The sequence below is a fragment of the Agelaius phoeniceus genome, chromosome 1 (assembly GCF_051311805.1).
Source record: "Agelaius phoeniceus isolate bAgePho1 chromosome 1, bAgePho1.hap1, whole genome shotgun sequence".
NCBI classification, from domain to species: domain Eukaryota; kingdom Metazoa; phylum Chordata; class Aves; order Passeriformes; family Icteridae; genus Agelaius; species Agelaius phoeniceus.
In genome coordinates this window covers 10,574,573-10,596,216 of record NC_135265.1, presented here as the reverse complement: position 1 = coordinate 10,596,216, position 21,644 = coordinate 10,574,573, and the positions used below count along the sequence as shown (strand labels likewise).

At 40.5% G+C, this 21,644-nt stretch overlaps 1 protein-coding gene across 6 annotated transcripts in view; it reads left to right on the top strand.

The window, feature by feature from the left end:
- Nucleotides 1–21,644, top strand: part of DIP2C (disco interacting protein 2 homolog C) — a 310,631-nt gene that overhangs the window by 268,144 nt on the left and 20,843 nt on the right. For 4 of the 6 annotated variants that reach the window (XM_077192803.1, XM_077192765.1, XM_077192933.1 and 1 more), the window contains 4 exons: nucleotides 3,797–3,965; nucleotides 4,902–5,072; nucleotides 11,991–12,020; nucleotides 13,717–13,778. In XM_077192803.1, the coding sequence (XP_077048918.1) occupies nucleotides 3,797–3,965; nucleotides 4,902–5,072; nucleotides 11,991–12,020; nucleotides 13,717–13,778 (432 nt within the window). The remainder of the gene's footprint in view (nucleotides 1–3,796; nucleotides 3,966–4,901; nucleotides 5,073–11,990; nucleotides 12,021–13,716; nucleotides 13,779–21,644) is intronic. The other 2 variants (XM_077192869.1, XM_077193016.1) reach the window with 1 other exon arrangement.

The following is a 21,644-nucleotide window of genomic DNA, read 5'->3' as shown; positions in this document are numbered from 1 at the left end:
GGGCAGCCCTTGCTTAGTGCAGGCAGACAGGGCTCTTCACTTACTGCCAAAGTCCAAGGCTTTGTCCACCACATGAATACTTTTTTCCCTGGATTGCTCTGCAGTCCCCTAAAGGAAGACAGCACTTCTACAAGGTGATCTCACACCTCAGCCACCCCTGCATTTCACTCTGCATCTGCATCCCAGAAGTCATTGTCAGAAGGTGGTGAACCGTGTCTGCTCCTGTTGTAAAGACCTGCATCAGGAGGTGGATACTTTTGTGACAATCTTGATACAGTTCCTTCCCAGTATTTACATAAGTAAAATCTTGCACCTAGTCCATTGTATCATATATTGTTGCAACCTCAGAAAGGGGAATTTAAGTTCAACAGTTTATATTTAAACTCCCGAGTTTTTCCTGATATCCCATTCATCCTCCTGCTGCCAGTGTTCACCATTATTTTGTTGGTTCTTATATGAGAATAGCCAAGCTGACAGCTTAACCATCTTAAATATCATTATTTCAAGGTGAGATGGAACTGTCTCACCTTGTTCAGTGCCGTGGTTTCAGGATTAACTCTACCAAATCTAGAACTCCATACCTGGATGAACCCACCAAGCTTCTCTGCCATTCCTAGAATTACATGGAGGCAGCACTGACAGAACTTCCTGTAGGTTTGGAACCATATCAAGCTTCATCCAGCACCTCCAAAGCAGCCTTGCACAACTGCAGCTTGTTCAGGCACGTGGTCCTCTGTGTGGTGTTTGGCATTCATGCTGAGCATGACCCTCTAACATCTTACAGTGATTTGAACCCATTGGAATGGTATGACATGTTTCAACCAGCTGTACAAGGGTATTTTTTCCTCAGCTTTTTCTCTACCAAAACACGGGTGATAGACAGCTTCTCAGGGGAATAGAAATCTGTGAATTTTCAGGGATGTGTAGCATTTTGTGGCTTGGACTGATGCACAAATTGTGTGTAATGTTTCAGAGATTGATTCAGGGAGCTGAGCCAAATTATGGCCGATGTCGCGGTGACCAGGTGCTGCATAAAGCACTTCAGCTGTGGAACTGGCACATTCACCCCACAATTATGCCTTTGTAGTTCTTCTTGTAGCTCCACCAACTGCTCTTGCAAATCAGAGGATATGCATGGAGTATTAAACCACAGCTCAGTAGGCAAAGCCTGTGCTGGGTGTGAAGTTTGCAGGCATGGTATCAGCTGGCTGTAGGTTTGTGTATTGCACTCAAGAGCAGCACGTGTCAGGCTCTTCAGCACAGAAAGTTTTCTTCCTGCTAGATATTTCCTCCTGCTGTGCAGTTTGATCCTGAACTCCACAGTACTTCTGAGGTATTAGAAAACTCAGAAAGCATACTCAGAAAGCAACATCTTAATTTGTTTCAGTCTAATTGGAGCAATTTTTTTAGTCTAAGCCTGATCATGAGAGTATTTGTTTCCCTCAGTCTGAAGAAGATGGGTTATTTTGCATCCAGATCCTCATGCTTTACTGCAAGACTGTTGGTTGGGAGCAAAACCACTTTCTTGTCCATAAGCTGATCAAGACAGGTAAAGAGTTCACCCTCACACATTAGTATTTCTGAGAGGAAAAACACTTGTCTTTGGTGTAAATTCTGCTATTTTGAATGATTTAATGGTAAAATACGCTTGGAATCAATTTTCTATTTTCCTACCAAAGTAATGCAGCTTTCTTCTCCAATATTGCTGTGGAGTTTGTGCAAACACTTTTCAGTACAGGGATAAAGCTTGTTCTTTTGATTTGTGTTTGATTTTGGTATGTCTGCCCAGTTGAATAAGTGATACTTTAGGGATCTTAATGTGGTTGTGAGTAATAGTTCTCCCACATTTGACACCCAATAATAAACATCATGTTTATTATCGTGCAGATAATTTTTTCACCTGCTACTGGTTGCATCAATTAGAGAAGTTCAGGGTCAGGGTGAAGGGTTTGAAGGTGAATCTCTGTATACCATATTTGTACAGATTGGAGCCCATCCCAGGTTTTTACTTGAGTGGTTATAGCTTCCTGTTGGTAAGAATTATGTATTTGCCAGACAGATTGCATACCTTGATTGTTTGTGGAGCCCTAAGCAGCCTTTTGGTCTTGCTTCTCTGAAAAACTGAATAGAATTTGCTAAGAGTAAAAGAGTGAGGTAATATTTATAGTAAAAATCAGTACTGCTCCCTGGCTGGTTTGATCTTTCACTTGAGCTCAGGGCATTCCCCTTTCAGGCATGGGTAATGCTGCCAAGATCTCTTGTCACATGTTTATGCAGCACATGCTCAAGGTTCAGTGATGCTTTATTGTGATTCCATGAAGGAGTAATGGTTCATTTGCCAACCCTGTGCTGTGCCCACTGTGTCAGCCCCATCCCAGAACACATCACTCCATGGTGAGCCCCTGCTCATCAATCACCCAGAGTGGCATCAATGGGGACAAGCAGTCAAAGATAAAATTTCTCCTCTGTGATAAATGAAATTGCTTGAACTGTAGTTCATACATATTCCATGACATCCTCAGGCTCATACTCCAGCAGAGACCTAAACAATTTGGATTATTAACTGCTGTTGTGGCTGGACTTGTTCACCACTTTTGCCTTTATGGTACCAAGTAGAGACATCCAGGTCACACAAACCTTGTTCTACATGGCCCAGCTTTTGAAAGCACTCTCGTCTGGGTTTGGGGGAAGTGGGGGCACTCACTCACCAAGGAAGGAATGTGTGTGTGTGAGTGTGTTTTGTGTGTGTGTGTGTGCAGCCCATCTGCAAGGATTGCAAAGGTGCCAGTGTTACAGAGATGCTCGTATTCCTGAAAATAAATTTCATGTCTTACCTCAGACACTTGGATTTGAAAACATTGACTTTACCAAGCTGGCATTTCAAGTTTTCAAGTCACAAATGAAATTCTTTTAAGCATCATAAATCTTGGGGGCTTTTATGGTCCTTTCTCAGAACTTTTATGATTTGGAGGCTTTATGCTGTCACCATTCCAATTTGAAATATCTACAAATCACAAATTGAGATGTGAGGGGACTGTAAAATTGATGGTAAATGGGCCTGTGTGAGATGAGTGAACAACATAGAACCCATGGGAAATAAAGTCATCAAATTGGGAATATCTTTCCCTTGGAGAGATTCTTAGGTACCAGAGAAATTAGCTCTGACATATTTTTTCCCTCAGGGACCCTGATAAGTGTATTTTTGCAATATTTATGCTCAGTGGGTATCCAGTATACAAGAGATGTAGTATATTTGAGTTTCAAAAGTTCATAAAACTTTCACAGAAGAAATTTAAAACTACAAGGGATGTTAAATTAGGGCCAAATTTACTCCCTTGAAAATTATTGCAGACCTCTTGCTTGCTTTAGCAGGGGGCAGGTGGCTTTCATATTAAGTAATAAAGTAGTCTTTTAGTCAAGGTCTGTTAAAATGCTAATTACTCAATCCAAAGTATTCGTCAGCAACACTTAATTTTTTAAAATATTATTTCACTGCCTATTCACACCATTAACAACTGAACTATTTTGCTCTTTTTGGTACAGTCCTAAGAGCAAAGTCCACTGGAATTTTGAGTGAATTAGTAGTTTAGGAGCACATTCTGCCTGCAGTCCTCAGACTCGGGAAGAACAGCAGAAAGCCAGGGTTAAATGTTATATTAAACTTCTGGAGCTGTGAAGCACTGTAAGGCTTTGCAGGATCCAGCCAGTGCTGTGATAAACTGTGTATTCACCTCCCCCTTGGTTTGTCTGTGGACACGGGTGTTTAGTGTGTGTTAATGAATCTTGTGTCTTGCAGCGTTTATTCAGGACACCAGTCTATTCTGATTCCTCCCTCAGAGCTGGAGACCAACCCTGCCCTGTGGCTTCTTGCAGTGAGTCAGTACAAAGTGAGGGACACTTTTTGTTCCTATTCAGTCATGGAGCTCTGTACTAAGGGACTCGGTTCGCAAACAGAGTCGCTGAAGGTGAGTGCTCCTGCTGCCCTGCCCACCCTGCTGCCTGCTGGTGGGCTTTGGGAGCCTTCAACACTCTGCTGAGTGTCTGCTGGGAGGAGGAAATCATCAAAGGGCACAGGCAGCTTCCACAGAACCCAGGTTACTCCTTGCCAGAGGCTGCGTATCAATACTAGTCATTCTTCAGATCACAGGGCTGTTAAACATCAAGGAAAGGCTTTTATTTGCCTAAGCTTTCTGATGTGTGTTGCAGCCTGTGTTGATAGGCAAGTGTTGGAAAACAGAGGTGTAAATGTCCAAGAGGCTCAAAGAGTATTACATTGTATAGTGTGTTTTATGAATACCCTGGTTATATGAACTACTAGTTTGGTTTTGACCTCTGTAGTTAAATAATCACATGCTTAAAAGTACTGTGTTGTTTTAACTAGATGATCCTTGTTGTATGGAGAGGAGGGTATATCTTCCTTCCCCTGCCCAGAATTAAAAGCCAGGTAGCCAGTTAAATATCTGAAATCATCTGGAATTTCCCATGTGCTACTGAAATAAATTTATCTTGAGATGCTGATATTTATGATGACTCCAACCTTTACCATCCTCTCTTAATAATTTCCTAATCAGTTTTTCCAAGTCTAGACATTGCTTCCTGTTTTCTGTTATTCGCTGTTGTCTGAATTAATTTGGGGAAATAGCATTCCCTCCCTTCAGAATTAGCATACCCATCATTTCCTATGTGCTAATGTTGAGATGACAAGCAAGTGTGTGCTTCTTCAGCTATTAGAGTGTCATCTGGCCATCCGGCCTCCAGGAAAAATGGAAACGGTGATGATACCTTAGCCTCTGTTCTGCTTTCCTCTGGAATCATATTACCTGCGTAATGCACTTAAGAACTTCTGGTTTGCATTAAACCTGCCCATTTGTGGCCTTTGTTACATTTTGACTTCTTTTTAGGCAAGGGGACTGGACCTCTCACGTGTACGGACGTGCGTGGTGGTGGCTGAAGAACGACCTCGGATAGCTCTTACTCAGTCATTTTCAAAGTTATTTAAAGACCTGGGCCTCCATCCACGGGCTGTCAGCACATCACTTGGCTGTAGAGTTAACCTGGCAATATGTTTGCAGGTAAGATTTTTCACTCCTTAAGCTCAAAGTTGTTTTAAGGAAATGGTTTTCAGTAAGAAGCGTTCATTGTATTTCCTTTTGCTGTTTGGTCGTAGACCATGCTAAGAAGTGCATGTAGTACTTAATGTTCTTGCATACACAGGTAGTAAATTTCTGTTACTTTGTCAACAATTCATCCCTCTCATGTTGCAATCATAGCATTTATTCTCCCATGAATACAAGAATTGAGAAAAGCACCTGAGAGTGACAGAACATGTACTCTGTTCTCCAGAGCCAGTAGGTAATGGTGTCATGTAAGTGACAGTTTCCAAGTGTTTACTTCAGTGTGTTACAAAAAGGATTCCTTCTGTTCATAAAATACTTCCAACCATTACTTGTTTAACTAGACAGATATTTTTTGCACGCAAGAAAAATTATTTTGCTGTATCTCTTCTGTTTTGATCCTCTAATCAGAAGAAAAGTCCCAAGGATCATACAGGATGTCACATGCATTCTCCAGGAATCTTTACTGAGTCATGATTTTAATAACTGGTGGAGCACTGTAGCTATCTGGTCTGAATTTCTGAATAGCATCTAGTTTTTTCAACCAGTGATAACAGCAGCAAGCAAATAGTTTTAGGTTGATCTAGAGTATAGTATTTTATCTTTTAGGACTTCATGTGATGAAAGTTAACTTGCCTTTGTTTAGGATGTTCCATTTTTAATTAATTTCACCTTATTTCGAGTTTAAATTAATCTGGCATTAAATCCAGACATTTTTTTATTCTAGAATAAGAATTTAATTTCTGTCATGCATCTAATACACATCTTAATTTTGATAAATGGATTAGAATCTTAATACATTCTTTCCTGATCTCTGCCTCATTTTTGTGACTCTTGATCTCTTTCTGTCCTTCAAATCTGGTTTCAGAGTTGCACATATTATTCCTGTAATAATACCATAGGTGTCCTACTCAGGTGTAATATGTTTTCAAATTTAATAACCTTTTAAATACTAAAAGAATCATCTTCTGCATTGGCAGCTGCTCTGGCTGGGAAGTTCCATGTCCATTTGGTCATGTGCCATGTCTCTAACCTCTTCAAAGTCACTGTGTCCTCAGTAGGACTTGCCTGTACTCTGTGTGTCCATCCTGGCAGCTGCCCCTGGTTTATGTGAAGGATTTCTCATGAAGGTCACATGGGTACCTGCTTCAGTGGGGAAGTCAGAGCCAATCTTCTCAGTGACACTGCAAATAAGAATCTGCTATTCCTTTTCTGATTATAAATGTAAATATTTTTTAATCCAAAAAAACCTGACAAATTGAGGTTATGGGTTCAGCACAGAGCAGTGTGTCTGTGCCTGCTTTAGCCTCTTGCCCTTTCCAGTGTTACCAGGATATGAATACAGGAGGTGTGCACAGGTCCAGTACTGCTTGCTTTCTCTCTGACTGCAGCAGAGGATCCCTACAGCCCAGGGTGCCTTCAGTTATTACTGTCAAGCATATGACAAGGCAAAGCTGAGCAGGATTAAAAGTCATTCTGTTGCCCAGAGGTGGAGTTGTTCGTTTGCCATTCTGTAATTGCTACCATAAATATTCTCCAGGAATAAAAAAGTTTTAGAAAGGAGGGGAATCAGGGAAGAGATGACATACCTTAGTTGGAAACAGATAGGATGGGGCCTGTCAGCTCTCCCAGCAGCTGTGGTGGAGCTGCTCTGAAAGACAACTCAACTTCTCTGGCCTCTGGTCCTTGGGGAGACCAGACATGAAGGATGCTTTAGGTTACAAGGGCACATTTTTAGCTGCAGAATTTTGCTTGCCACTAATGAAAATCCCCATTTTAGATATGCATCAATCTCTGGATGGTTCGTGGTGGTTGCTTCACTTATAAGTCCTTAATTCAGGACAAATGATAAAATCATGGAATAACACTAAGGAGCAGTAAGCCAGGTGCAATATCAAAGTGTGGCCTGTTGGAAGTAACACTGTGCTTGTTCTGCCTGGGATTTAATGTTTTTCATAGCAGCCTGTGTGGAGCTGTGTTCAATTTGTGACTGAACAGTGTTGGGAGCACACCAGTGGCTTGTGCTGACCAGTCCTGCACAGCATCAGGGCTGTCTCCATTTCTGTCTGTGTCCCCTGCCCCATCACCCCACTGCCTCAGCGAGCAGGCTGGAGGAGAAAAAAGCTGGGAAGGGACACAGCCAAGAAAGCTGTCCCCAGCTGACCTGGGATATCCCATAATGTCATGCTCAGCATTAAAGAAAAAGGGTGGTTGGTCTTCCAAAGCAGCTCAGAGTCTGCCTGGGCATTGTTCTGCTCAAGGGGGGTGATGAGTGATTGCTTTTGAATCACTTGGGTTCTTCTCTTTCCTTCTCTCCTTAAACTGTCTTCATCTTTCATCTTGACCTGTGGATTTTCTCACTTTTGCTCTTCCTTTGCTCTCCCTGTCCCACCAGGAGCTGGGTGAGTCCTGAGCTGCTGACTGGGTCAACCCACTGCAAACATGCAGGGAAGCTGGCTACACTCAGAGAAACTGGAAGGCTTAATCAGCATGGAGTTAGGCTGGATTATGGCTTGACTGATATCTGCCTTTTGATTGTGTTAACTCCTTAGCTGAAGATTGCTTCTTAGATGGTTCTTTACAGAAATTCTTGAAAGAGTTGTTGAATCAAACTGGAAAAGTGGCTAGATCTCTGAAGGAATATTGCCAATGACAGTGCCCATGGATTTAGGAACAGCACAGAATGAGAGCCTTGAGTGAGCTGGTTAAACAGCCTGGCTGATTGTGGAGCTTAATGTCAGGCTTTGTTGAGTTCTACTCAGATTTGGCATCTCGTCCATAGGACAAACTAAAAGCCAAACACTGCCTAAAGAGTGGTGTGGCTGGAATGGAGAAAAGCCACTTCAGGACAGGCTATATGTAGCAACATTATCTTCCCAAGCAGAATTGTTTTTGAAGCATTTGAGCTGAGGCTTTTTTGGCAAGTTTTAAAGATGCTCAAAAAATTACTAAAGGTTTTGCTTGCAAGCATCACCACAAAACATGTTATTTTGGTGGAGACTGTAAAGATAGAGGCTTACATGTTTTGAAGCATCTGGCAGTAGACATTGCCAGGGACTGGATACTGAATTAGATTGAATGCTCTTTCCAAATTGTCTGGAACTTTATGGCTAGTGGCATTCCAGAATAGCTTGTGGGCTATTCTCTTTTCTCAGCTGAGGAACAAATTAAATTTTAATCCCTTATCTACAGTATTCCTGCAATTGGTATTGTCTCCAATATGTTCCAGAAATGGTTTATGATTTCTGGATTGTTCACACTGCATAAAATTACTTCTCAAGATATCTGAGTCAATAGCATCTGCCTCTGCTTTTTTCTTCCAAGTTATGTCATCTATGAGATCAGCACGTGGTTCCTGGAACACCAACTTCCACAGGGATAATGGTGATCCAGCCTGGTCTGCAGTGCTTCTAAAATATGTATCTACTACTCACCTTACTAAACATGGCCCAGGATTCAGCTGCTGACCCTTATCCAGGTTTCTTCTCTGTGGGCTACCTCTAATACAACTTGGATATTATCTTTGATACTTTCTTGATCTCCAATTTTGTGGACAAATCCAAGATTCAAATGTTTAAAGGGAAAGGTATCCTGATTCTTCCAGAAAGCTTTTACAGTTCCCCTCTCCAAAAAGAAGAGGAGGAAGTTTTGTATGTCCATGTGGGTGTATGTCTGTGTGTGTGAATCTGTGTGTCTGTGTGTGTATAGCAGAATTTAACATTTCATTAAAGATTTCCTTGAAAAAAAATCATTGTGATAATCTCTTTGGTACAAAAGAATCTTAGTCTACCAAATTATCTTAATTTCCAGGTTGTGATCACTGACAGACTAAAGCATTGTCATTTGTATTCATTTCCTTTCAAACTGAGAGCAAATTTAGTATGTTTCCTTTGATGTAGTCATTGCAGACTAGATTTCTAGAGATGTGCTTTTGAAGATAAATAATTTCCTCCATCTTTAGGCACTTAAATGCTATTAATATCTGACCTTTTATGGCTGTATAGTCACAGATAATGGTCCAGGGATTAGTGAGATGAAAAGATTGAATCTAGCATATTTTAATTCTCATTAACTAGCATCTTAGCATTCTCAAGAGAGAGAGAAAAATAGATATGAAAAGTAGCTGGTTTCTTACAACAGCACAGATGGTTCTCTAGGATTTTAGCTGATTTCCATTTAAACACTTGGAATAAATATTTTCATTTTATTCAACCTGCTACTCAGTTTCAGTTGAGGGAAAACTTCTAGAAGTTGTTAATTTTCCTTAGTTAACCCTGAAAATGTACTAACAAATCTGTCCAAGCTAAGGAGAGCAGGATTCATCTTGCTTATTTTCTATCTCCTCTGAGTGAGACTGCAAGGTTAAGTGAGTTATCCCATATCCATCAATAGTCAGTGGAATCACAGAAATACTTCAAGAGACATCTCAGGCCCCCACTGGGGATGGGATCCATCACCATCAGGAGATCCTTCCTACCTTATGCAGCAAACTTTCTTCTTTAATGGCTGAAGTTACATGAAATGGACCCTTTCCTCACTGTCTAGCAAAGAAATCTTTGTTACTCAGTTTAGGGCATAAAGTTAATATGTTCTTTTTACTTAGTGACAGATCACACTCTCTGGAGATCTTCCATATGAAAAGTAATAAAGGCTAGGTCTGCAGAGAGTGCCCCGGGAGACTGTGCACTGTGTCAGAGGTATGATTCACACTTAGCAATGTACTGCAGCTCTGGGTGAGCTCCCTCAGATTCTGTTTTCCCACCTTTGCTATGAGTCATGCCATGAAGTTCTTTTCACAGCTCCAGCCGCTGTGCTTGCGTGGGTGACATTGCCAAGTGCTCACCAAAATCTCCTTTCTGAGCATCGCTGGAACAGAAGCAGACTGGGAGTAAACACTGAGGTCACATCCTTAGGCAGTTAAATAAAACCCAGAAAAACAGTTATTTTTAAATCCTTAGGATTTCTGACAGGCTAGTTCCTGGTTTTTATCTTTGGAGAGGGAAGAAGAGGAGAGCATGCAGCTTGGCCTTTGACTTGAGTGGAAATTGGGTGTGCACTGAGTCCCGGCATGTGGGCAGCCCTACAGCTGACTTGTTGGGGTGGTACTGCAAGCAGTACCACTGAGGTGCTTCAAGCAGTGCCACCAGTTGGGGTGATACTTCAAGCAGTACCACTGAGGTACTTCAAGCAGTACCACCAGTTGGGGTGATACTTCAAGCAGTACCTCTGGTACTAGAAGAAGTACCACTTCAAGCAGTTTTGACATTCAGAGAATAAAAGCCTGGCATATTGCTCAGATTTGCTCGGATGGTTCAACAGTGGCAGCCGGTGCACGGGCAGAGATTTATTTAATCCAAGAGATGTGACTTATGATATACCCATTTTCAGACAGAAAATTCTTTATGTCCCATTTGGTTTTCTTGAGCAATACCAGGCATATCCTAAGTAAATATCAGATACTCCAGAAGTTGTGTTGTTTTTCCCCTGTTACCAGCATAACAGATGCTCTCTATCTCTGTCTCTCAAAATAAATGTGCACAGACAAATTGAGTCAGTCATTCTGGTCTTGGCTTAGATTGCTTCCTTTGAAATACTTCTCAGAGTATTTCAGCTGCAACTGGCCACAGAAGGACGTTGCTGATAATTCAGCTGCTATTTCTCAAGCATAGTTAAAAGCCATATGAGATTCTGGTACTCTCAAAGTCCTTTCTGCACCTGCAGTATAGTCACAGGCAATGAATTATATAACTGCTGGATTTCAGTAATTCTCTGCTTTCTTGCAGTTACACTGCAGTGTTCAGCCTGGATTATTAGTAATACCATTTTGGGGCATCAGTGCAATAAGCAGATCCATCCTATTTTTGTTAAATGTTTCATCTTCCTTTGCATCCAAAATAGACCTGTCTTAAGGTGCTGCTGTGGCAGCTTCCTGCAGTCTTTAGCTCTGCTGGCATTCAGGAGTCTGGTGAGAGGAATGTGGGATGCCAGGGCTTTCAGAGCTGTTTGTTTTCACAAGTCCTGGGGCAAATCCCACAGCATCCATCTGGTGTTGGATGCTCCACGTGATGGTAGTGCCTTGGGACCAGTCACCACCGAGGATTTTCTGTCTCTTTGCTGAGTTATCAGTCATGCTGGACAGCTGATGGGTTTTATCAACTTTAAATTTTACTGGTTTTTATATGTATTACACTGTTTACCATAGCTAATAGGAATGAAGACTTCTTGGGCTCTGAAGTTGCTCCATTTATTTATGATCTTCTAGTAGTTAGATTATGCACCAAGCCTTGATTTCATTTCACTTTAGGATCAGGTTAATCTGTATGCAAGAAGGTGTAAGTATCTTTCTCTGTTGTATACTAATTTATTTTTTTTTCCAAAAAGAGAGCATACTTTTGATTTCCAGAGGACAACACTTACAAACTTCTGTTAATAGCAAAATGGCAGACCTAGAATTCTCAATGGAATAAAGTGCATCAAAATAGGAGGGCCATAATGTTTAATGACTTCAAAACCAAAAACAGCAATAACAAAAAAATCAGTATGCTAGACATGTGTTTTCCACTAACAACATTGTCTGTAGTGTCCTAAAACCATTTAAATCTGTTTGTCCAAGGTTAGCAGTCTACAGCTGTCTCTTCTGTTGCTCTACTAAAATGTTGACACCTCATTTTTTACTTTTTTTAACCTTTAATGGTATAATGGTTAATTTGTAAAATTCCTGTATTTGACATTGTTTTTCTTTTTATTTTACTCCCTGCTTTTTGCATTCTCCTCTTTTGTTTCTCCCACCCTTCATTCCCATTTTTTATTATTATTTTTGTCTTGTGTTACCTTCTTTCCTTCTCTCCCTCATCCCTGCTATTCCTGCTGCTATAGCCTCACAGGCTGGGGAAGCTGGCCGAGCAGGTAGGGGATTTTCATGTTCCCTCAATACCCACCTATCAGCTTCCAACAGTGGGACAGACTAGAAATTGAGTCTGGAGATTTGGGGATTTTCAGATCCTTCTATAAAATTATAAATAAGTCCACTATAGCTTTATCTGGATGCAGGTTTCATCAAATATCAGATGTCCATTGTAACTATTTCATTCATGCTGAAAATAATAAATACCATAGTGATTGTCTTTGATTTTCAAACTTGACTGTTTCCATTATTTTACAAATACAAATCAGCTTTAGTTTTATTTTTAAAGATAACCAATTTTTCCTTGGTTTTGTTTTTTTCTTTTCAACATTGCATATATTTCAAATAAGTTCTCCACTCAGCACTAGTCTGTTACACTGCTGAGTTTACCAGTAGACTGAAAATCGTGTCGTTAATAGCTAGAGAGGATTTTGTACCTTGTATTGTGCATAACAAGCTAAAGAGGCTAACATGCATGTGCAGCTCTATTACTCTGTTCTCCTCTGGTGGTGGGTGATGATCAGTACCTCCTCAGTAAGTATCAACTGGTAGTGGTAACACTTCTCCCCCAGAAATACAAAAATTAGCTATTTGTGGGTCTGGGTTGCAACTTTTAGCGCTCAAAAAATTGTGGAACAATCAGCCAGCATTGCAGAAATGTAAAATTTAGCCCTAGACATTGCTAATGTGAAGAATTATATTCTACAGTGCGTCCCAAATGGGACAGAAATCACTAGGAGTTCATGCTGCCTGCTGGTTTAAGTAGTAGACCCCTAAATAACTGCTAAAGGAGTTTGTGCATCTGGAGTCCACCAGGTTTAGGAGAATTCCTCTGCTGAAGAGAAAATTTCCAACGTGCCAGCGTTCCAGAATGAAGTTGTGCTTTTCTTCTAGCTTTATGTTTAGCAATAGCATGAGGTCTGCAGCAGAGAGGAGAGCCCTAGCCTGGAGCATTGAGAATTCACATGATGTTCGGTGGTGATGAGTTTGAAGTTTTGGATAAGGGCAGATCATAGCAGGCTGCAAAACTGCAGAAAAGCTGTGGGTGGAAAGGCCTAAAGACTGCATCATCTCTGCATGAAAGGAAACTAAAATTAGTCTGCCTCTTTTCAAGTAACTAAATATTGTGACATAAAGCAAGGGTTTAAATTATGCAGTGGAAGACTGAAAAGGATCAGAATAATTGCTCAACAGACCTTCAGTCCAGATTGGTTCATGTCATGCGTGCTACCTTTACTATCTTTAGCTTCAAGTATATTCTCTGTTGCATGTATAGAAGACTCAGTAAACCATGCTTCACGTTCCTGACCATGTGCTTCTGCCATTAAACTGTGTCTCCTCAGCAATTTCCGCCTTCCTTTATATGGCAAAACGTGTTTAACATTTTTTGTATGTATCCATGTGCTGATTACTTGGCCTTTTGTAGCAAATAAAACCTCTGTTGACATGTGTTGGTTAAGTAGTCTGACTGCTTGATGTTTTTCTGAGCTCCAAGGTAACAAGTACCTGATGGTAGGTATTTTTCCAGTGCTTGTTCTGATTCTGTAAAGCTGAGCTTTGATGGATGAATACCTTAAATATAACTTGTCATTTGATTAGCATAATTAGCACTGAAATGAATGTTTGGTTATTTGGGGGGTAAAACTCTTTTCTCCTCCCAGCCCTCAGGTTCTGATTAGCTGATGTTGTTGTTTGCAGGGAACATCTGGACCAGATCCCACCACAGTGTATGTTGATATGAGGGCACTGAGGCATGACAGGTCGGAACCACCTTTTTCTTTTTTTCTCTAATACACACAATTAACAGAGTTTCTAGCAAGAAAGCTGCTTACAGCACACCCCACGGACCCTGGAAACCATTGCAATAATAAATTATTTGTGTTGCCTCCTACCAGCCAGCAGACACAGACATGATATTGGTTAATTAATTTTACCTCTGGTAAAACTGAGACATCTAACATCACTACAGCATTGACTAACAAGATTCCTTGCCTTTATTGCCACCAGGATTTCATGACACCTGTGTTCAGGTGGTGCAGCCCAGCCAGTCCCCACAAACTGGAGTCCTGTTGGGCCTTTTGGCTTCACAGAGTGTTTGTCCTGCCTTGGCAGCTCTTTGCCTGTCAGGAGACCATGGTGGGGTTTGCTGCAGTTCTTAATGCTGCAGGACTGTGAGGGGATGGATTGTTTGCTTCAGCTGCTGTGAGCAACCACATTCTGTAGTTGTGGGTATTTTTCAGTTCCATCTTGAGTGTTAGATATGTATACAAGGAGTGAGAAATAAAATTTGCCACTTAGTGGTTGGAGGCAAGCTTGAGATCTCAGGTGTCATTTTAAAAAATACCCATGCACATATATTTCAGTTGTCCAATACTCTGGCCATGAGTCTCTTTACAGAACTGTAACAAACCAAGAAGTTTTCTATGAACTCTGGAAAAGGTGAACATTTAATTAACAGTCCTGGTTCCCTTAAAAAATCATTATCCAAATAGGGAGCTTCTTTGTTCTTTTCTTTAATCCTTCTCAAAAGCTTAGCAGAGATTTTGCCCCCCACCTTTGGTTCTATCAAAGAGCAAAGGGCACTGGAGGCCCAAATTACCCACTGGGTAGTTAGGTCAGATAGACATGTAGGTATTGTCCTGTTGCACATGGAGTTTGGCAGGTAGAAGAAAGGAGCTGCAAGATGTTTGACTCATGATTTCTTTATTCCTTTTGCACATAATGATTCAGATAATAACACTTAGGTTTGATCTGTCCTTTGGGACACTACTGTCTGCATAATCCAGCCACAGAAATTCAGTGTTCCTGGCCCAGCAAGTTCAGTAGTGTAGAGACAGAGTCCACAGTATAATCAACCCAGAAAAGAAAAAAGGCCTTCTCTATAGAAAGAGAATATAACATTCACAGTCGGTAAAAATTATAAATAATCAAGAAAATATGTTTAGAGAGAGGAATTAAGGTTTAAAAAATCTTAAGATTTTAATCTTATAATCTTACAAGAAAGAGAATGTAACATTCATAGTCAGTAAAAATTGTAAATAGTTTAAAAAATATGTTTAGAGAGAGGAATTAAGATATACTGTTCATGAAAGTTGCATAAACCCTGGGAATACTATTTCCCTGCTTTAGCATGTCATTGAGAAGTAGGCATCATTACCAAGATCAGGCTTTGCAGTGTGTTAATTTATATTTAGTGACTAGTTCTACAGAACATGAAAGATGGTCTTTAGAGCTGGTTCTCATATTGTGGTAATGTAGATTTTAATTTGATGGTTTAAGGTTGTGCCTCATTTACCCAGTCCTGCAGTATTTGGAATTAGATTAGTGGGTCATAAATTAAAGGAGAAAACAACTCTATTTGATATAGTCTCTTCACACTTGCAGTTTCTAACCATTTTAGTGGAACTGAATGTCCCTATTACTTAGCAGTATCTGAAAGATCCCTGTAAATATCTGTGAGACCATAGAGTAGCAACCCACAGAGTCTTTGCAGGCCAGCCAGTCCCCCAGTGTAATATGAACATTTTAATGCAAGAAAATGTTTTTCCTAATTTGTATTTTAGAAGATATTTTTCAGGGTCTGAAACAGACTGAACATATGGGTTTTTTCTTGGCATGATAACACTCTCTAGTTGCTCCAAAAAACAGCTGTAGCTCATCTCTTTGAGATTATTCAAACCCTGTTCACATCCATAAAAATTAATAATCAGTTTCAATGCCACTATTTCAAGCTCATCTGGTAATTACATGCTGTGCACTTTACAGCTCATGAAAATGTCATTTTCTTGTGGGTGTTTAGGTCAAAATACCTGTGCTGGGCACAATCTGTGTGGAGATCTAGGGTGGTTGTTTGACCTAACTAGATGTTTCTTTCCTCCCAGCTCCCCCTGGATTTGGATGCTTTCCTTCTTAGGTCAGGGTGGAGCTTTCCAAACACCTTTTTGTGTGTGTCCCTGTGAGGTTTGGAGCTAACAGCTTAGGTTTAACTGCTGGGACTCTGGCCACAGCCCTGGGCTCACCTGGAGGTTCAGCAAACTGTGCCAAGGGTGCAAGCACGTGGTCAGTGACTGGCATCAGTTCTGGCCCTGGAGAAAGGTTTGACTGAGAGCTTTTAGTGCAGTTCTGGGTGCTCCAGCTGTTCAGTAGCATCTCACATGGAGTCACATTGTGTTTGTGAGTCCCAAGGAGTGTTCCAGGCACCCTGAGCTGTCTCAAATGGCATTAGACACCTGGTTTTGGAATTTAAGTAGTACAAAATGCAAGAATATACAGCTCTGGCTTGCTGTTGGTGACAAGATATCATTGTACTTGGCATTTTTCTGATTTTCTACAAATCAGGGTGTGCTCAGGATGGCCTAGAAAAGAGAGAGCAAAGACAGGCAAGTCCCACAGAGACTTTTAATAAAGCACAGGAGACTCCTGAGTTATCTGCCAGGTGGGTGATGTGTCCCTGCAGTGCAGAGCAGTGCAGTTTGCAGAGAACACAAAGCTTAGCTCAGGTCCCAGGGACAGAGGAGAGGTGGATTAATGCTTCCAGCACAGCTCAGAGCTCCTGGCTGCTGCCCCCTGTGCAGCTCTGTGTGCCCAGGGCATGCCCAGGGAGGGGCAGGCAGGGAGCTCTGGGCAGGAGCACCTGCTCAGGCCTTTGCTGCATTTCTCTGCCCCTGGGAAAGCCATTTTATTCCCTCTCCCCCACAAAATAGAGAAAACAAATTTAATAAATATATATATATATTCTTGTCCTGTTTCTAAAGGCCTCTTGTCAGGCTGTTCCATCATATTTTTGACCAGTCATGCTCTCCTCAGAAAGCTTCTCAGGTGGTTAAGCACAAGGTGCCTAAATATGCTAAGAGCTGAGAAGTGCTTGGAAGATAAAAAAGGGAGAGAGTGAGAGAGAGAGCCTTTTCTCATCATGCCAAAACACCAGATACTTGAAAGATGGTGGCTTTTGCAACATTTGCATCCTTTTGTACAGTAAAGATGTAAATTTGAAGCCCAAGCATCCTTTGTATCTGTATTGTTCTAAAACAATATGCACTTGTGCTTATAAAATGTCCAGCAAAAAACACATTTCTGATATTAAAATAAAAATTTCACAGCTTCTTCATCCTTAACAGCAGCTTAGTTTTTGGTAGAAAAGCTATTTTTTGGCAAAACAAGCCAATTAATGAAACTGAGAATAAACCAAATTAAATCTTTCCTTCCCATCAACAGGGCAAAAATATTTTCAAGTGTTCTGCAGCAGGTCAGAAATTGTCAAATGTTTCAGTATATTTATAAACATCCTAAACCATACTTTTTTAGACTCATTCAGAGCTGTTTTCAAATGTTACAGTTTTAATCTGATAATACATATATTGAATTTGAAACTAGCAGGTATGATTTAGAAATAAAATGGCATTAAAAATATTGAAATATTTTGACTTCTTTGAATTGTTTCTCAAATTTTTAACGGAGGAATATCTTTTCCTAGGTATCTGTACCTTTCATATTCTAAACATTTTATACAGAATTTCCTCAGGAATTTTAAATAGTGAGCTGAAGGATCCATCTGGTGACAGCTGAGGGAGATCATTGATCTTCTCCTAAAATTGAAACTACATGCAAATCCTGTAAAGATAAACATCCCCTTGCATCCTAATATTCTTTTCTAGATCAAAACCTTATCCATTAAAAAAAAAAAAAGGAAAACCTCTGTTCTGCCCTAAGCAGAGCAAGGGAAGATCTACTTCGATATTGAAGTTTATTTTTAAAAGGATAAGAAAAGTAACAGGAAGCATTTTCATTGCAATCTGTCTGCCCCCAAAAGCAGATAAAAAGTCACCAGTCCTCTTGTTCAGTAGCAGATAGTGACAACTTAGGAGCTTTGATGTAGTGGAGGCTTGGACTCCCAGGGGAGAGAGCCACTAACCAAGTCACCAATGTATTGATGAAGATTTAGATACCATTTGCATGCATTTCTCATAGGCAGTTCCCCCTCATTTTGACTAAAAATTGTATTTAAACTGTTTATTGAACAGCATTGACATTTTCTATCAAACTGGGCAAGAATGAAGGCTTTCAGCCAGTGCTGGTGAACACTGTTTTCTGTTTTATTTGATGCCATCTCTAGTTTCACACATGCAGACAGACATCCTTTCCCATCCTATCTTGTCTTCAAACTTCAGTATACCCTTTGGTGAAATAATAGGTGCATGAAATGATCTTTTAAATTATTCAGTTTCATCTAGTTAAGTCTGTAGGGTAATAAAGATGGAAAAATTAATTTATTAAACTCCTTTGTGGTTTACTAGAGCTCCTTTTGAGCTACATGTAATGGTGAGCTGCTGGGATAGACAGACATGGTGAGGCAGCTGGCACCAAAGAGGGGCTCAAATCCAGATGTGGGATATTGCCAAACAGACCAGAAGCAAAAAGATGAATTTGGGTTCAAGTTATTAATTTGTCAGTCTGGCTATTCAATTTGTGGCTTGTGATATCCACAGTCTTTCACTGAAATTCTCCCATTCCATCATTAGAACAATTATTTTATCCTGATTGCCCTCTTTATTAAGCAAGCAGTCTGTGGAGCTGTACAAAATAGGTGTCTTGTCCCATGTGGCCACTGACATCTCCTTGGACTGATGCAAATTAACGTAGCTCTTTAAAAAATTACCTTTTATATACTTAGTCATTAGCAGACTCGATTTCTTAGGAGGTCATTTGTGTGTTAAAAATAATAAGCAAATCTTACTTTTTGTTTTGGATTCTAAGAGCATTCAAAGTTCTCTGAACTTCCTTCAGACTTGCTCAGACATTGTCTCCTTGCAAAGTTGTTTTCAGAATGGCAGTTCTGAATCTCATTCCTCAAGAAAAGAAGGGAGCACTTGTAGCATTTCAAAGAAATGAGAAAACAGTTACTTAGGATTTAGTTTTATAGATTGCTTATACACTGAGCCCAGTCTCAAATCCAGGCTCTGTCAAAAAGAATCAGTGAAGGCTTTGGCTTCATTTTAATATATTCCAGCATTTCAGACTTCATGCAGGAGCAGAAAAATAGCCTTTTATTATGGCTGTCAGTTGTTTCTCCTTCTCTGCATTTTACTGAAACTTTCATGTGATGTATACATTGTTTGGGGTAATACCAAACAGCAAAGCCACAGGAGCCTTTTTCCCTTATTCTCAACCACTTCTCCTCCATCCACCTTGAAAAGTACTTTTATTAAAGGGTTGCCATACAAAATAACTCCTTAGCTGAGGTTTTAGTGAGCTGTAGCCCCAGCAGTGCTCTGTAGCACAGCCAGGGTGTGGAGGGGAACATTTTATATTCACACAGGAGGAGAACAGACAGGGGGAGGTGTGTCAGAAGGAGACTTGCTAATAGCAAGTGACAATGAAATAGTCACCTTTTGTGCAAATTTAATTGATTAATCCTGTTTGAAAGCCATTGGGCAGTGGTAGCAGAAGAGAAGCTCTGAGGATTTACTGCCTTGGTGCAGGGGGGAGCAGGGCTTTTCCAGCTCCTGCAGTGGGTTCCAGCACACAGAGCCCAGTCAAGCTCAGAGAAAATCAAAGTCCTCAGTGTTCACTGTGTGGGGTCCAAAGGGATGGTTAAAATCCATCCCTGCCCTCTGTGACACCCAGCCAGCATTTTCCTTGCAGTGAGATTCTGGAGGCAGAGGGCATGGGTTGTTTTGAGGTGTAAAATTCCACATACCTGGTGAACTGCTCAGAACAGACCATGTCATTGTCCTCAGAGGGCTTTAGACACAATAAGCTCATTTTGCCAGTGGAATTGTCAAGTGCTACCTCCAGCACTGCCATTCCTATCACCCTGAGCTTCAGGGAAATTCTCATATGGGTGGCTCCAACTCCAACTTCCACACATCACCCATAATTTTTTGTGATATTGTCTGCTGCTTTAGCTCTTTGGATGTTTTTCTGTTATCACAAAACCAGTTTTTTCATGAAAGTGAAAAGCTTTGCACCCCTATGGAGTCAGTAGAAGTACCTCAGCTGAGAGAAGAGCCTGAGGTCTTTAAAATAAAACCTGAGTCCCTCAAAGATTTACAAAAAGAAATGATGCAGTTTGGTTTTGAGGACTCTTTGTGGAACTGCCTGGCTTTTAGGTATTTTGCCTATTAGCTTTCAGAATCTTATTTGTGAGTGTAAGCTGTTTGTCATGGTACTGGCAAAACCCTCCTTCTTCTTCATGTTTTTCCTCAGGAGAAGATACAGCCTTGGCCTTTTAGCAGTATTTTGCTTTCTTTCTGCCATGGAAGCACTGCTGTCTCAAAAATCCCCTTGGCGTTGTTTCTGATCTATGGGAAACAAATCTCCCAGAAAGGAAAGTTCATTTGGGCTGATAAGCATCATGTGAACACTCAGTTCTGGCCCAGAGAACTCCCAGTCTGTCTGGAGAGAAGAAAAGATTCTCTCTTGCTGTTCTGATTGCATCAGGAGAACTTGTTTAATCTCTGTACACTGAATAGTCAGTGATTAGGAATAAAGCTGATGGCCTGGGAAACTGAAGAGGAGCAAATATTGTTGGAGAAATTGTATTGTTCACCCATGAGGATCCAGAGTTATAACCAAATTTGTAAATGTACTTTTTAAAGAGCTTTGAAAGCTGCCTCATGTTTCCAGGCATAGCACAACTTCTGTGCAGGGCAGAAGAAAGGGAGAAATGTCCAAGAACTAGGGGGGGGTGAGAGAGAGCCCTACAAAGTAATTTTTGTGCTTTCTAAGGCAAGATTACTTGTCACTGAAGTATTTCCTCCCTTGGCACAAGCCCATTTCTTCCTTGATAAAACCATCTTCAAGAGAAAAGCTCATCATAATTTTAGTGGAACAGGACAATAAGAGTTGGCTCCAAATATGGTTTTTGAGAGAGGATATGGTTTAGCACAGTTTGACTACAAGTCAAGAAATTCCAGTTCTGTTTCCCTGGATGGTTTAGGGGAAAGAGAATTCTGTCCTGTGTATCATGTAATACAAAGACAAAGGGAAAACAAAAAGCTGTAGCTGTCCAGGAAGGTGGGGGTACTGCAGTTGTACACTTATTGTGTTACTGCTTGCAAGCAGCATTTGCATGTCATTCTTCCACTATGAGTAAAAGAGCCAGATGGAAAATGGTTCCATTTTTTTTACAAAGCAGTTTTGAGTGTAACAATAATTTTGGTGAAATTATAAAATTTCAGTAAAATTATTGGGAATTTCACTGCTTATTACATTTCCAACTTATTAAAATGCACCAACATATTTATTCCTGAAGAGTGTCTGACACTGTTAAAAAAAAGGATTTCCCATTTCCAAGTGTACTGAGTTTCTGTGGTGCTACAGGTCCTTTTCTTTCAATTATGCTTCTCATGAAAGCTGGAAGTAGATAAAACAAGCTGGCTGCTCAGATTTCTGAGGAAAGTCTTCCCTTTTTTTGTTACCTAAAAGCCATACTTCTTTCTTTCTCTCTCCCAGACTTTGCCATGAGTCTAGCTGTACAATTACAGGAATGTCTTAATAAAATGGAATTTTGATTCTTCCTTTTTTAATGCAAGTAAGATGTATTATGTATTTGATTTTTACAGATAGCATATTCTGAAACACTTTGCTTTCCTTCATTTTGGTATATACTCTTAATGGAATGCTAA